The 17,704-nt window shown below is 41.6% G+C and overlaps 1 protein-coding gene across 2 annotated transcripts in view; it reads right to left on the reverse strand.

Moving 5' to 3' along the window:
* AUTS2 (activator of transcription and developmental regulator AUTS2) overlaps positions 1 to 17,704 on the reverse strand; it is a 1,101,572-nt gene that overhangs the window by 306,523 nt on the left and 777,345 nt on the right. For both annotated transcript variants that reach the window (XM_070945611.1, XM_070945602.1), the window contains exon 5: positions 16,277 to 16,306. In XM_070945611.1, coding sequence (XP_070801712.1) covers positions 16,277 to 16,306 — 30 coding nt within the window. The remainder of the gene's footprint in view (positions 1 to 16,276; positions 16,307 to 17,704) is intronic.

Here is a 17,704-nt window from a genome sequence, read left to right on the forward strand (position 1 = left end):
ATAATCTTTAAAGTCTCCCAAATAAATTTCACTCTCATGGATAGTATTTCAAAACCACCATAATCTTAATCAGAAATTCTTGGGCTATAAAAAAAGGACTGTAGTATTCTTTTCTAAACCAACATTTTCCTCCCCCCACGCAGGCATAAAGGTTCTCATTTACTCCAGAAATAAAACTGTGTTTGTTACAAATGAACAAAAGGATAGCGTATTATCCCTGACACTTTTATTCAAATCACTGAAAATGAAGGCAACTCAATTCTATCATAAAATGAGTTTTTCTACTTTCAGTGAAGAAGAGGAAAACTTAATGATTCCTCTTTCCAGAGAGGATATTAATGGGAAACTGTTATAGACAAACCAACAATGGGTATTCAGGTAGTCCTTGACCTACAACAGTTCGTTTAGTGACCGCTCGAAGTTACAACAGCAGTGAAAAAAATGATGTGATCATTTTCCACACTTATGACCATTGCAGCATCCCCATGTTCAAGTGATTTACATTCAGATGCTTGACAACTGGCTCATACTTATGACCGTTACAGTGTCCCGGGGTCATGTAATCCCTATTTGTGACCTTCTGACAAGCAAAAGTCAATGGGGAAGCCAGATTCACTGAACAACGGTGTTATTAATTTAACAACTGCAGTGATTCACTTAACAAATGTGGCAAGAAAAATCATACAATGGGGCTAAACTCGCTTAACAAATGTCTCACTTAGCAACATACATTTTGGACTTAATTGTGATTGTAAGTCGAAGACTATCTGTATTCCTCAAAGCAAATTCAACAGATTTCTCATTTAGCAACATTTGGTGGGACTTTGGATAAGGTTCCGAGAAGAGCAACTAAGATGATTAAAGGCTTGGAGACTAAACCATATGAAGAACAGCTGCAGGATTTGGGTTTGGCTAGTCCAAAGAAAAGAAGAATTAGGGGCGACATGATAGCAGTATTCCAATATTTGAGGGGCTGTCACAAAGAAGAGCAGGTCAAATTATTCTCCAAAGCACTGGCAGGCAGGACAAGAAACGATGGTTGGAAACTAACCAAAGAGAGAAGCAACATGGAATTAAGGAAAAACTTCCTAACAGTGAGGGCAATTAACTAGTGGAAGAGCTTGTCTTCAGAAACCGTGGGAGCTCCATCATTGGAGGTTTTTAAGAAGAGACTGGACAGACACTTGTCTCAAATTGTATAGGGTCGTCTGCTTGAGCAGGGGCCTGGATTAGAAGACCTCCAAGGTCCCTTCCATCTCATTCTGTTCTATTCTAAACATAAATTTTGGGCTCAATTGTGGTCTTAGCTCCAGGACTACCTGTATTATGATAGCTTAGTGACTAAGTTATGAGGGAAAACAAATTCAAAAAAGACCACCATCACTAAGTATTTTAATATCAGGAGTCAAGAGAAGAAAGAGAAGAAAGAGAAGGAGGAGGAGGAGGAGGAGGAGGAGGAGGAGGAGGAGGAGGAGGAGGAGGAGAGGAGAAGAAGAAGAAGAAGAAGAAGAAGAAGAAGAAGAAGAAGAAGAAGAAGAAGAAGAAGAAGAAGAGGAGGAGGAGGAGGAGGAGGAGGAGGAGGAGGAGGAGGAGGAGGAGGAGGAGGAGGAGGAGGAGGAGGAGGAGGAGGAGGAGGAGGAGGAGGAGGAGGAGGAAGAGGAAGAAGAAGAAGAAGAAACAGGAACATAAAATAAAATTTTAAAAAAAACTACAGAATTGGAAGGGATCTTTGAGGTCAACTGGTCAAATCCCTGGTGGATGGAGGGAGTCAGTTATAGCAGGGAGAAGGACACTATTGGAAGGCCTGAAAAACTAGGCTTAAGGGATAGATTGTCATGGAGAAAATCTATCTATGTGGTCTTTAGGAGTTGAAAACAACTTGATGGCACATAATCAATCTATTCTAATCCCTAGCTCATTGCAAAATCCACTGGAGCATCTCTGACAGATTACCACCATTTAGCCTTTGTTCTGAAAACCTCCAGCGAAATAGAATTTACCAATTCTGTTGTAGTCATTTCTTCTGCCTGACAGCTCATATCGTCAGAAAACTCTCCCTAAAATATACCCTGTACCCCACAGGTGTCAAACTCAATTTCATTGAGGGCCGCATCAGGATTGTATTTGACCTTGGGGGACTGGGTGGGCGTGGCCAGGGTAGGCGTGGCCAGCTCAGCATCACTTGTGTTCGGGACGCCTGTGGAGGTCCGAGCGCTCTGACAGCAAAAACATAACCTTTTCCCTGGCAGAGGCATTGTGGGTTGGTCCTTCACTGGTTCCAGGCTGGTCCTACGGCCAGATCTAAGTACCCCTTGGGCCGGATTCAGCCTACAGGCCTTTTGATTGATACGCCTGCTGTACACACTTCGAGCGTGTTAATTCTGGTCCTGCCTACTGGGGCAATAGAGAATAGATTTACATACATAAATTGCCCTATTTATGCATGTAAATGTTCATTCCAGTGAATGAACATCTATATGGTTGCATCTATATGTTCATTCCCAGTGGTGAAATCCAATTTTTTTCACTACCGGTTCTGTAGGCGTGGCTTGGTGGGCGTGGGGTGGCTTGGTGGGCGTGGCTTGGTGGGCATGGCAGGGGAAGGATGCTGCAAAACCTCCATTCCCACCCCACTCCTGGGGAAAGAATATTGCAAAACCTCCATTTCCACCCCACTCTGTGGCCAGCCAGAGGTGGTACTTGCCGGTTCTCTGAACTACTCAAAATTTCCGCTACCAGTTCTCCAGAACCTGTCAGAACCTGCTGGATTTCACCCCTGGTTCATTCCCTAAATTGTATCCAACATATCTGGAAGCAAAACAGAATAACAGAATAACAGAGTTGGAAGAGACCTTGGACCCCCTGCTCAGGCAGGGGACCCTATATCCATTCTAGACAAATGGTTGTCCAATCCCTTCTTAAAAACCTCCAGTGTTGGAGCACCCACAACTTCTGGAGGCAAGTCGTTCAATTGATTCATGGAGCAACCAACATGACATAGTCAGAATAGTCCATCTTGTAACGAGATAAGGGAAATGGGGCCTTAGGGAATGGTCAGATAAGAGGCAGCATAGCCCATAGCTGGCTAATGGACAGGGCAAGAAGCTCAGAAAAGATTCTCCCTAGGTTCTCAGGCTGTAAAGGTGACAGTGGGAGATTTGTACTTTCAGTCTTGCAAGATTCTGTAAATTTAGCTAATTCTAAAATAGAATGAGCTGACGTTCCCTGTCTGGTCTACCTGGTAAGGCTCAGCATCTTGAATGGCATTTTCTGGCTCAGCATCTTGAATGGCATTTTCTTTCTCACTCTGGCCAACAAAGGCTTCAAATCAATTTAGACCTAGGAGGAGAGTTCTGCATCTTTGAGGAAAATCCACCAGCACATTTCTCAGTGCCCTTCTTATTTAAATTTGGCACAGAACTGACCTCTTGAAACTTACAGAGTTTTTACGAGAGTCATCTTGTCCATATCTCAGCCCATGCAAAGAATCTACAGCAAACTTGGAAATAGACATCCAGGTTTTTTTAATTTTTCTTGTGATTTGAGTCTTATCTTCTGGAGAACTTAAAAACTCCTTTTCAAGCAACTACGTGGCAACTTCTTAAATATTTGGAAAAAAATAACTACTATAAAGTAATCCTCCAGGAAAAACACTAGGTCTTTATTAGGAATTTGCACAAACTAAGGACGCATATGTTGTCTTCACTTAATAACCACAATTGAGACTGGCAACTCCATAGTGAAGCATCACGGTTGCTAATGTAGGAAGTTAGCACCCACCCCTCTCCTAGAAAAAGGAAATATTCAAGGAAATATTAAAAAGGACGAATATTATACCTCCCTGGATGAGAAATGGAGAAATGTTTTTTCGGCAGGCAGCAGACTCACTCTTAATAGCCTCACCCTCCTCAATAGCCCACAGCAGATGTCCCCACTTAAGAGATAAAGAGATAGCTAGGTCTGTTCATAGGCAAATGCCCTCACCCAAGATCCAACAAAGGTAGGATTAGCCCTCTACCCATCTAGCAACAGAACTCACCACATGGCACCTGGGAAGATTACATCACCCAGCAAGGCTCAACCAAGCTTGGAACCAGTGGTGGGTTTCAAATTTTTTTACTACCAGTTCTGTGGGAGTGGCTTGGTGGGCATGGCTTGGTGGGTGTGGCAGGGGAAGGATACTGTGAAATCTCCATTCCCACCTCAATCCAGGGGAAGGTTACTGCAAAATCCCCATTTCCTCCCAATCAGCTGGGACTCAGGAGGCAGAGAATAGATGGGGGCGAGGCCAGTCAGAAGTGGTATTTACCGGTTCTCCGAACTACTCAAAATTTCCACTACCGGTTCTCTAGAACTGGTCAGAACCTGCTGAAACCCACCTCTGCTTGGGACTCAGGACAGCCTACAGAGTTGCCCTGCATGCCCCCATGGAAGTCTGACAACCAATCAGTATACAAGCTCAAATTCAAAAGCCCAGAGAGGGTATAAAACTCAGGCACTCTCAGCATCTCTTCCCTTTTTTTCCTTCACCCAACATCATCAAGGCATGAGATCCTGTCCAGCATTAAAAACCACCTTTCCAAGCAGTCTCCATGTTTCCAGTGTCTTTTCCCGCACTTGGAACTGAACCCAGATGGACATTTCTTCCAACATTAAGCAGAAAATCACAGGACTGTCATGGACGTAGGACTTCATTTCTGCTTCCGTCAAGGGAAATATCATGTCCCTTACAATTTTACTTCTACATTAATTCTGTTTGTGACAAGCTAGTTGTAAAGTGCCTACAGGTGATCACATTACTGTGTGGGACACGGCAACAGTCATAAAGGCATGGTTTGGTCACAAAGCTGTTTATTTTTTACACTGTCATCACTTAGAATGTTTGCTGAATGAGGCAGTCGGTAAACGAAGTCTACTTGTAATGAAGAGCTTCAGAAATTGCTCTATCATCCTAGTTTATTCAGTCCAAAATGTCTTTATAACCAGGTTTACCTAGCATGGGGAAACCAAACTACTTCATGTTTCAACTGTTCCCTCACCTCTCACTCCAAGTTTTACAAATCCATGTTCTGTATGTTGTGATGACAGATTATTCCACTCAAAAAGGGGTTGGACTAGATGACCCCTGAGGTCTCTTCAAATTGTTCTATCAATGATGCTATAATTTAGCATCATTTATGATTCTCCTCTCTTTGAGGGAGATGGGTGGTTTAGAAATATGAAATATAAATAAGGGGCTGCCAACCTGTTCTCCAAAACACCTGCAGGCAGGACAAGAAGCAATGAATGGAAACTAATTGGGGAGAGAACCAACTTGGAATTAAAGAGAAATTTCCTGACAGAACAATTAATCCGTGGAACAACTTGCCACCAGAAGTTGTGAATTCTCCAACACTGGAGGCTTTTAAGAAGGTATTGGATAACCATTTGCCTGAAATGGTATAGGGTTTCCTGCTTGAGCAGGGGGTGAGACTAGAAGATCTCCAAGATCCCTTCCAACTCTGTTATTTGGTTATAAATAAATAATTTATAAATAAATCGGTCCTACCCCTGTTCAACCCACCACCACCACCATTTTTCAGTTTGCTGGCATGTTTAAAAAAGTGAGATTATGTCATAAATAGGCATAGTTTTCCCCAAAGCAAACTGCTCTGATTGTTTTCCTCCACATCTCCCAGCCTAGCAAGATAGCCCTTTCCAGCTCAGCTGACTGTGAAAGAAAGCATTTGGCTGCAGATTTTCACCATTGGACTTTTTACAATTGCCTCTGAGATCAATCTGTGGCTCAGACTCAGAGAGGTGTTTTTTTTTAAATAGATAGATAGATGATAGATGGATAGATAGATAGATAGATAGATAGATAGATAGATAGATAGATAGATATCCTGTTTCCCCAAAAATAAGACCCAACTAAAAAATAAGTCCTAGCATGATTTTGCAGGTTGCTTGCAGAATAAGACCTACCCCCAAAATAAACCCCAGTTAAGATTGTCAGCCAGATGGATGCATTTAGTATCGTATTTCCCCAAAACTAAGACCTAACCAGAAAATAAGCCGTAATGCGTCTTTTGGAGCCAAAATTTATATAAGACTTGGTCTTATTTTTTGGGAAACATGATAGATAGATGCCAGATAGATAGATAGATAGATAGATAGATAGATAGATAGATAGATAGAGAGAGAGAGAGACAGAGACAGACAGAGAGAGAGGGGGCGGGATAGGGATAGATATAGAGATAGAAATATGACATTTGTGGATGGCCCACACTAGATTCTCACCGAAATGAAAAAAAAATGGAAAGAAAATTAAAATCAAGTAGGTGATGGAAGCTGCTCAGCACCAAGAAAGATGTTACTGTGCAGACTGGTGCCAGACAAAGCCCCATGTTTTGAGACCCAGACAGAGGAAAACTGTATGTACTGTTCCCTCTTTTCTCTCTCTCTCTCTTAAGAGCAGGAGTGTCCAACCTTGGCAACCTGAAGCCTTGTGGACTTCATTTCCCAGAATTCTGGGAGTCCACAGGCCTTCAAGTTGCCAAGATGGGACACTCCTGCCCTAGACAGTGTGCCTAATTGGACCTCGCTAACCTCTCCTTGTTTTCCCTGTGCTAAAAAATAAAAACCTTCCCCAATATTGTCACCTTTTCACATTCTCTGCCACACACTAGTGACAGCTCAGGCTGATTCCAAAGGACAGCTGTGGAAGTCAGGAGCAAAGTGACAGGGAACAGAAGGAGCTGCCGATCCAGCCTGGGCGCTGACATTGAGTCTCCTTGGTGAAGGCAGCGAGGGCCTTGGAGATATCCATCAGCCTGCCTGCCTGCCTGCCTGCCTGCCTGCCTGCCTGCCTGCCTGCAGCACGAGCCGAAGTAGGGAAGTTGCCGGAGAAGCTAGTAAAATTTTAATGCACTCTGTAGTGCGGTCATGTCACACTCACTCATGGCAAATAATCCCCGATGCCTGCAGAGGTAAAATGGAGCTGTAACGTGCTCGCCTCCTAACCCGAGCTGACAGCGATGATGTACGACTACCATTAGCGGAAAATATCACTTCAACTAACCCATGATCCAGCTCTGCTAAGGGTCATATTATCCGTGAGGAACAAATTACATTCCCAAAGTAAATACAAATTTTTAACACAAAATGGGCCCACTCCAAAAAAAAAAGAAAAAAGAAAGAAAGAAGAAGAAAAAAGAAGGAAGGGAAGGAAGAAGAAGTGTGGCTCTGAATCAAACATGCGGCTGTGGAGAAAGGGAAGCGTTTGTTACCTATGACAACGAGAGTTGTGGAGTGACAAAAGCGACAGCCAGTGGAATGAATCATCGCCAGAAATCAGGCAAAGTCTGGAGCAGAGCGTTGAGCAACCTCGGAGACCTGGGAGATCCCATTTCTCCTCAAACTGCAGAACCAATTCCGCCTCAGGAGTCTCTTGTGGGTGGTGATTTGCAGAGAGAAGAAAGATTTGGACTGCGTTTCCTCTCCTTTCTTGCTCGAATTCCAGGAAAGTACACGCAAGAGCAATTTGTTGCTAGTCAACACACGAGAAGGAGTCTGGCTCATTAGCTGAACTCATTGTTTGCATGATGAAGTTCTCATACCGAATGGTGGCATCTCTAAGAGCTCATCAGAGGAGACAAGATGCATTAGATTATCCTTTCCACTGTCTTTGGTCATTGAACTAAATCCAACTGATGGAAGTTAAAAAAGGAATGGAGCTTGGATCGGTCTGTCACACTCACTGTTTTGAAGTTGTCCCCCCAATCTGTGGGCACATTTTCTTGCTATGGTTTGAAAGTAGTCTTTTGGTTAGATACTTCACAGAGGAACCTCCCATCTCAACTAAAACAATAGTTGTCCCAAAGATGCTTTTTCAGGAGGCAATTGGACTTCCTTGTTTTTTTCTTTTCAAGACTTTTCATTTCTCATCCAAGAAGCTTCTTCAGTTCTGACAGGATAGTGGGAAATGGAAGGAGTGTGACACTATCCTGTTAGAGCTGAAGAAGCTTCTGGAATGAGAAGCTAAAAGTCTTCAAAAGTAAAAACCAGAAAGTCCAGTTGCCTCTTGAAAAAGCATATTTTGAACAACCATGACCTGAATGACTGAGACTCTCTACAGACTGAAAACATTAGTTGCCTTAGTTTAAGAGCTCCTAAGGCTCTGTCTTGTTCTTTAATATCAAATCATTTTGCTAATATGCAAAATATTATTAATTCAAAATCCAGCAGACACATTTTGGAATTATTATTATTATTATTATTATTATTATTATTATTATTATTATTATTAGTTAATCTTTAGTGAGATTCACAGCCTTTGAGGCTGGTTAATAGCTCAGCAGCTCGAGTCCTAACCAAGGACCTAGGAACTGTTAAGGTATCGTCGGAGGATGTAAGCTGTTCCGAGTAAGGTGGTTTTTTGTAGAGTCAAAATGTTCAAGTCCGGCAATTTTAGAATTTCTAAATAGCGGGGTAGCCCTTTGGGTATTGCTCCAAGGGCTCCAATTACAATCGGGACAACACACAATTTCTTTTTCCACAGTCGCTCAACTTCAATTTGTAAGTCCCGGTACTTTGTGATTTTTTCTTGCTGCTTATCTTCAATTCGTGCATCACCAGGTATTGCAATGTCAATGAACCATACTTTTTTCTTTTCAACTATTGTTATGTCAGGTGTGTTGTGGACCAAGTGCCTGTCAGTCTGAATCCTAAAGTTATTATTATTATTATTATTATTATTATTATTATTATTATTATTATTATTATTATTATTATTATTATTCTCTTTTATTCATTAAAAATGAAACTCAGTCAACTGGACATTTAAAAATGTGTCACAAAAACCATTGACTGGTGCTAATGGTTGATACGGGTTGCTGCCAGCATCCTAGGTATCAACCAAGTACCTTCTTAAGATGTACGATGTTCCAAGTAGCACAGTTTTTTTGCAGTTCCGCTGATGTTATTGCAGGAAGCTGCAATTTCTTGAAGTGTTTTGTGAAATTCTTGGACATGGTACCAAGTGCTCTGATGACAATGGGTATCACTGTGACATGTTTCATCCATAGCTGTGTAGTTCCTATGGCCAGGTCGCGATATTTCATGATTTTTCCCAGTTCTTTTTCTTCGACTCTGGTGTCTCCTAGTACCGCGATGTCAATAAATTGTACGTTTCGGTTTTCGACAACTGTGATATCTGGCATGTTGTGTTCCAAGTGACGATCCGTCTGTATTCGAAAGTCCCACAAGATCTTCACTTTCTCATTTTCTATAACTTTTTCCACTTTATGTTCCCATGACTTTTTGGATACAGGAAAGTTGTGTTTTTTACATAATGACCAGTGGATTAATTTAGCAACTCGGTTGTGTCTAACTTTGTAATCAGTTTGTGCGATTTTGCTGCATTCACATATTAAATGTGAAACAGATTCGACTTTGTTGTTGCAAAGTCGGCAGTTTGGATTGTCGATGGATTTTTATATCTTTGCTTTCATGGCATTAGTTTGTAGTGTTTGTTCTTGAGCAGTGAGTATTAAACCTTCCGTTTCTTTCTTGATGGTTACTCTCTTAAGCCATGCCCTTGTAAAGTTGTCATCACATTTTCCTTCAATGTTTTTCAAGTGCTGTCCATGCAAAGCTTTGGTTTTCCATCTATTTAATCTGTCATCCAGCTGTTTTTCCTTATATTCTGCCTTTGTTTCTGTTGTTTTTATAATGTTCTCCATTTTCACAGCCTGCAGCAATTTTTCTGTACTTTGGTTCACATAATCATTCGTTGTTGTTGTTGTTGTTGTTGTTGTTGTTGTTGTTGTTGTTGTTATTATTATTATTATTATTATTATTATTATTATTATTATTATTAATTTTCTTTTCTTTAGGTATGCAGCTAGTTTTCCATGGGGTCCTTGGTGTTCTCTGAGCTTGGCAGTTTTCTTGCAGTCGGTTCATTACCAAACTTGGTAACACCATCCGTGCTGCACTGATGATGTTACCTAGTTTGGTAATGAAACGTCTGCAAGAAAACTCCCAAGCTCAGAGGACACATAGGACCCCATAGTTCAACCCCGAGCTACAAATAATATCTTCTGAGTTATTTTAACAAAACAAAACAAAACCTGTGGGATTTTAGCATCTATGAAGATTCTCAGTCATCCAGGTCATGGTTGTCCCTAAGGTGCGTTTTCAAGAGGCAACTGGACTTCCTTTGTTTTTTCCTTGAAGATGTTTCACTTCTCATCCAAGAAGCTTCTTGTGGGATTTTAGCAAAACAAAACAAAACAAAACATGAGTGTACAGTTCTAGCATTCCAATTTTTTTGTCATGTCACTCAAAACAAAAAGGGTTTGATGGACCATTTGTCTGAAGTGGTGTAGGGCTTACTGCCTAAGCAGGGGGTTGGACTAAAAGACCTCCAAGGTCCCTTCCAACTCTGTTATTCTATTCTATTCTATTCTATTCTATTCTATTCTATTCTATTCTATTCTATTCTATTCTATTCTAGTCCAGTCCTGTTCTAGTCTAGTCTAGTCTAGTCTAGTCTAGTCTAGTCCAGTCCAGTCCAGTCCAGTCCAGTCCAGTCCTGTCCTATTCCATTCCATTCCATTCCATTCCATTCCAATCCATTCCATTCCATTCCATTCTAGAGACTTGCCACCTTGCTGGTTCAGAAAAAAAAATACATGGTCAAAAATGAAAACAAGGACATCTCTGCCCTAATATAATTTGGGATACGGTAGCCATAAATGGGACATCGCTCCGTTAGAATTCAAGTTCTTCTACTCTTTCCTTCTTGATAGATAGAGACTTTTCAAGAATCATGCTTGGAAAAGGAATTATTTTCGCTTTTAGGCTCAGGTCATTTCCTGTCTTATTTTCTCCGGATTTTCCTCACTTTTAATGCTATAAGCTCCTGCCATTTTCAGACAAGGGAAGATATATAAATAAAGAAAAGGCGATAAAGAAAAATCCCAGCGATTACTATCTGTCTGAATGAAAGGAAGTTCCAACTTGTCAGTTAAACAAAGCAATAACACAGCGCTCCTCTTTATACTCTATGTTTTCATCCAGAAGAGACCATTATCACGTCATGCCAGAGTGTTCCCTTCTCCAGGTCACTTGGTTTAAAATGACATGGATAATGCACATGTCAGGAAGCTGACAGCTTCGACTGTCCTTCAGAGATTTAAGAAAAGAGAGAAAAGAAAGGGGAAAAAAAAGAAAAAACCAGCGAAGGAAAGGAAAGACAAATGCCTGTTTCTTATCTGCGGTCCACGCCTCGGGTCTATCTTGGAAGTCAGGCAGAACATGATTTCTCCAGGGAGCACTTTTTTCATTTCCTGATTTTAAAGAAATCAAATAAGCGCCATTTGTCTTCATCTGAATATGCTTGACCCGTTCAAAGGATGGTATGTTGCTTTCCCCCCCCTTTTCTTTTCTTTTCTTTTCATTTCTTTTCTTCCCTTTTTTCTTTTTAAGAGAACAAGCAACGTATGCAGAATTGGCAATGAAGGGAAGACTTTTAGTACGCCGCAGAGAGACGCCGGAGCACGAAGGGTTGAAAGCACCTCCTCTAGAGGGAACCGATTCAATTTCAAGAAGGCAACTTATTTTCTTTTTAAAATTTCACTCCTGGTGAAGGGTGGGGAGAAATCAAAAATACCTTGAAATCGAAAGGCTCGAGGGGGTGGGGGCAGTGGTGAAATCCATTTTTTTTACTACTGGTTCTGTGGGCGGGGCTTGGTGGGCATGGTGTGGCTTGGTGGGCTTGGCATGGGAAGGATACTGCAAAATCCCCATTCCCACCCCACTCCAGGGGAAGGATATTGCAAAATCCCCATTCCCTCCCCACTCTTAGGGGAAGGATATTGCAAAATCTCCATTCCCACCCCGCTCTGGGGCCAGCCAGAGGTGGTACTTGCCGGTTCTCCGAACTACTCAAAATTTCCGCTACCGGTTCTCCAGGACCTGTCAGAACCTGCTGGATTTCACCCCTGGGTGGGAGGGGGTTGAGAAGAACCTGGGACTTCTAGTTGAGTTGTGTGAGCTCCACAATCACCATCTACCGAATGTGGCCAGGGAATCCTTTGATCAATTGCATCCCTTTCTGGACTTGGAGGCGTGGCTGACCATGACCCATGCCTTAGTCAACTTCTGATTGGATTACAGATAGTCCTTGACTTAGAACCATTCACTTAGTGATTGTTCAAAGTTATAACAGTACTAAAAAGGGTGACTTACAACTGGTTCCCCGCATTTAACACTATCACATCATCCCCCCACATTCACATGATCAAAACTCAGGTGCTTGGCAACTGGCATTTGTTTATGATGCTTGAAATATCCCAGGGTCATGTGACCAACATTTGTGAGTTTCCCTGCCAGCTTCCAAAAAGTAAAGTCAATGGGGGAAGGCAGATTTCCTTAACAACCACACAGTTCACTTAACAACTGAACTGATTTGCTGCGATACTTGGTTTTTTCTAACCTTGACTTATATGAACAACTATTGCCTGTGTTATACTGTTCTGCCCCAGCTAAGAACGCAGCACACACAAAGTCTGTACAAACCTTAGTTTACTAAATTAAATCAGTCTTTTTCAAATAAAGGCTGTTAATTAACGTTCTTAACAGCCTACAAGAATCCAAAGAATAAATATTCGTAATCTTACTATGATTGGCAGAAAGCACAGAAGCAATTTGTAGGAAACTGATAAGAGAACTAAGATCAGGACGCGAAGGAGAGTGAACGAAGTTGTTCCCTGCGAATTGCCTCAGTCGTCGTCCTTCCTTAAATAGGCTAAGGGAGTGGCCAATTAGCCCCAAGCCTTACTCTCGAGGAGACCTCCTCCTGAGGAGCCACTCCTGCCTTTTGGCAGCTCTGCGTGCCTGTGCATTGAGAAGAGGCTCCTCCTCTTCGTCTTCTTCACTTATGGGAACTTCTGGAGGTTCTGAAGGCCCTGGCTGAATCCCCACCTCTGGCACCACATCTTCTCCAGCCTCCTCATTGTCTGACTCGAGTGCCAGCTGTACAGGCTGCTGGCGCAGCACAACACCAGCCTCCTTGCTGTCTGAATCAGCTACTAGCTGCACAGGCCGCTGACAGGCCACAATATATACCCTATATAACAGCCTTATATAACCTCCCACCCCTTCCCCGCCACTATCACTCATACAATAATAGGATCACAAAGGTGCAATGAGTGTGTGTTTTTACAGTCCAGTTCTAGTGTGATCACTGCTATCATTTTTTGCACCAGCAAGAGTAAATCACAATTAACCTTGACTTCCATGCCTTGCTGGATTGGCAAGATGTCTATATAAATAAAGAAAACAAACCACGAACTGCTACATCACAGCAATTTACTTCATCGCTGACAAAATTATGGTTCCTAAACTGCAGATGACATAGTCAATACCAACATTATTCCCCAACAAGAAGATCACTAATCATGCTTGTGTTCCAAACAAAAATACTGTCAATGAAAGCTGTGTAGCCTGTTAATTAATTTTGTAGTAATTTAACTGGATCGAGAAAGCAGTTTTAATTTGTGTCATGCCCATTTATATATTAACAATTCCATAGAGCTTTTTTTTCTGGAGTATGGGGGAAGGGGAACACATACATAACTCAATTTATATTGTAGGAACTGTATTCATTCGGTGATGTCCAGTGTTTTAACCAAAGAAATACGACGGTGCAGATCCAATGGAATATATTTTGCAGCCAATGAATCAGTGGTGGGATTCAGCCAGTTCGCACCTATTCGGGAGAACCGGTTGTTAACTTTCTAAGCAGTTCAGAGAACCGGGTGTTGGAAGAAATCTTATTTTGTTTTTTTCCACTTTACAGGGCTAATCCTGTAAGGAAGGCAGGAAGGAAACATTCTGGTGTTGTTTCTAGCCTAAACTTTATTGCCCTGCTTACAGAAACTGCCTCTCCGGTTAACCCTTATTACATTGTAACAGCTAAGGTGTTACAATGTGAGTGATGTTGAGTTGGCCACGCCCACACAGTCACGTGATCACAGAGCCACGCCTACCCAGCTGGTCATTAGGGTAAAGAACCGGTTGTTAAATTATTTGAATCCCACCACTGCAATGAATCCATATTTGAAATAGACTCCAGTGTGTTTTGAGAAACAACTCTGCAAGTAAAAGAACTTTTTAGGAGAAAATAAAACGTTTACCATCCAATTGTCAAACATCAATATTCTACAAAAGAAAAGTCAATACAGATAGTCCTCGAGTTACAACAGTTCATTTACAGTGACCGTTCGAAGTTACAATGGCACTGAAAAAAATGACTTATAACCGTTTTTCATACATGACCATTACAGCATGCCCATGGTCACGTGATCAAAATTTGGATGCTTGGCAATTGAGTCATATTTATGACTGCTGCAGTGTGTTAGGGTCACGTGATGACCTTTTGCGACCTTCTGAGAAGCCAAGTCAATGGGGAAGCTAGATTCACTTAATAACCGTGTTACTGCAGTGATTCAAATGGGGCAGAACTCACTTAGCAAATGTCTCACTTAGCAACAGAAATGTTGGGCTCAATAATGGTTGTAAGTAGAGGACTACCTGTATGTAAAACAGCAGAATTACCGATTTTGCACAAATAATCAGAATGTTATCACAGGAGTCAAAGCTAAATAATGAACTACAGTAGTGGCCAAAATTGTGAAAACCTTTTGGGAAAAGTGTATTTTTGAGGTTTGATGGCTAATAACATGACTTTTTTTTTTGGAGTTTTAAGATAATCCTATTCCACTGCTGGAATTGCCTGGGAATAGCCCAGATCTTAACTCAATTGAAAATCTATGGAGCCAACTAAAGAAACTTGTTAGTCAGAAGCGACCCAACAATAAAACCCAGTTAATAGAAGCAATCATTCAATCTTGGTTTCACATTAGAACAGCTGCAGAACTAAAAGACTTGGTTCACTCCATGGGAAGACATTGTAAGGCCGTAATTCATGCTAAAGGTTACCCAACTAAGTATTAACTGATACTTGTTGATAATTTTCGTATATCTCATTTTTCCTACATGTTTCAATTTTCTTCTTCATACTGTAACTGCTATTCTAATAGCAAATCCTTCATAAAAGTTATTGCATTACATTCGTGATTAAATTAACTTTCCATTGATATATAATTTTATGGTACTACTCCCCAAAAAAAGTGGTGTTTTTAGCTAGTTTTAGAAAATACACTTTTCCCAAAAGGTTTCCACAATTTTGGCCACTACTGTATATGCTTAATGCTTCCCAGTGCATAGACACACAAATGCAAAAATATGGGCCCTGCTGATAAAGGACTTGGAAAGATTTCCAGACACTGTACTCTTCTCACACACAAACATACACACCCCTTGTTTAAATAGTTTCCACAATTTTGACCACTACTGTACATGGTTCTACCATCCAGAAAACAACAACATATTTTTCAAGTAATTAATAATTGCATAACAAATCCATGTTATTTTCTAAGGTGGATTAAAATATCTACAACCTCTTGCCATTAGGGATGTTGAAAGTGGATGATCGACGTGACCCAATTATCTACCCTTGGTTCCAGGAGTGATTCTTAACCTCTGCAACGTTAAGATGTGTGGACTTCAATTCCCAGAATTCTGGGTTGGGAATTCTGGGAGTTGAAGTCTACACATCTTAACGTTGCAGAGACTGAGAACGCTGGTTTTAAAAGTAGGTGTTGCAGTTGTACGCATGACTCCATTTTGAGTAACTGTCTAGAATCATAGGACGTTCTATGCCTCAAACAAAGGGGCAAACAGGATATGCCCACTTTAGAGCTATTGAAATCTACTATAGTAAGTGAATTATGGATCCAGTAGATCAGGGATGTCAAACTCAAGGCCCGTGGGCCAGATCCGGCCCACGGTGCCTTTGCCAGCAAAAACAGAGCTCGGGAGCCCATTTTAGCTGGCAGAACGCTCGGGCCACCAAGACGCCCCCGACACGAGTGATGTCAAGCTGGCCATGCCCGCCCCAGCCCCCCCCGAGATTAAACACAACCCTGATGCAGCCCTCAATGAAATTGAGTTTGACACCCCTGTAATAGATCAATAGAGAAGATCTATTGAAATCATCTTTGGTCAAGCATGGACCATGATGGAATTTTCAACTTACAGATTTAGCACACCAAACATTTTACACATCTCACTAATGAACACATGAACTAAAAGGAAATATGAGAACCATGAGCCATACCAGAAATAGCCGTAAAAGGGGGAATAAGACACCAGAAACTGACTTTACCTTCTCTTCTTGATCACTGTCGCTGTCACACTGAAAGAGAAAGGAAGAGATTACCTTCAAAAACAATCCACAGATGTCGAAAGCTTTCTGTGTTAAATGAAAATTCATTTCAAGGGAATAACCTATAGAGGTATAATCTTCCAGAACACATCAAGTTTTTCCGCAGGGTTGAAAATGGCCCACCCGGTGGAGGGCCACAGCATGTCTAACTAATACCAAATACAACCTCAATTACATGGAACAAGTCTGTCCTCCATTCAAGGTCAACATTTTCCCTATGTGTTGGCCAAATTAGCTAGACCAGAAGAAATCTCAGCATCTAACTGACCTTGTCTGGGCATGGAAGCTAAGCAGATTCAGGCCCAGTTAGTATTTGGATGGGAGATTATCAGGGAATGCCAGGGCTGCAGATTAGCTTGAAAAGTCAACAAACAACAACAGCCTGGAAGAAGGCAATGCCAAATAACATAGCGTTGCAAAGAAAACTGCATAGATGTGTTCATAAAGATCCTGAAGTTGAGTTCAACCTAAAAGGGGATTGGACCAGGGTGAGATTCTACTGGTTCGGACCGGTTTGGGTGAACCGGTAACTCTGACAATCAGCTGGGAGTTAACTGGTTTGTTCCGACAATTAGGTGGGCCTGCCTGCCTGCCCCTGTGCTTTACTGACCTATATCTTCTCATCTGATTCATGTGGCAGAGCGGATTGCTGCACCTCAGCTGTGTTACTCCCCAGCAGTAATGCGGAAGTTAAGTTTTCGTAAAACTGTGCACACGCGCACAGCGTGCGTCAGGCGCATGCACGCGCGATCACGGAACCAGTTGTTAAACCGGCAGGATCCCACCACTGGATTGGACTCTACATTTTCTACAGCAGATAGGAGGATAGTTCACTGTCGTAAATTGTAAATCTTTACTGGTAGTTCTCGATTTACGACCACCATTGTTAAGTGAGTTTTGCCCCATTTTACTTTCTTGCCACAGTTGTTAAGTGAATTGCTGCAATTGTTAAAGTTGGTAACACGGTTGTTAAGTGAATTGGGCTTTCCCATTGACTTTGCTTGTCAGAAGGTCGCAAATGGGGATCAGAAGGGACATTGCAATATGAGTCAGTTGGCAAGCACCTGAAGTTTGATCACGTGACCGTAAGTCACGTGATCATGTGCAGACCGTAAGTCTGCAAAGGTCTGTAAGGGTGAAAAATGGTCATAAGTCACTTTTTTTTTCCCAATGCTGTCGTAACTTTGAATGGTCATGAAATGAACTGTTGTATGTTGAGACTACCTGCAATGATTTTAGTATGCATACCAATAAGGCTGCAACAGAGACTGATTACTTATTTTATAATTTCAAAATAATGTCAACTATAAAACACTGCTCAAATTAATATGGTTATGGGATAATTTTAAGATGAGTGACTGATCCATC

Source organism: Pituophis catenifer, unplaced genomic scaffold (genome assembly GCF_029215685.1).
Source record: "Pituophis catenifer annectens isolate HBS135680 unplaced genomic scaffold, rPitCat1.0.hap2 SCAF_1, whole genome shotgun sequence".
Classification (NCBI taxonomy): Eukaryota; Metazoa; Chordata; class Lepidosauria; order Squamata; family Colubridae; genus Pituophis; species Pituophis catenifer.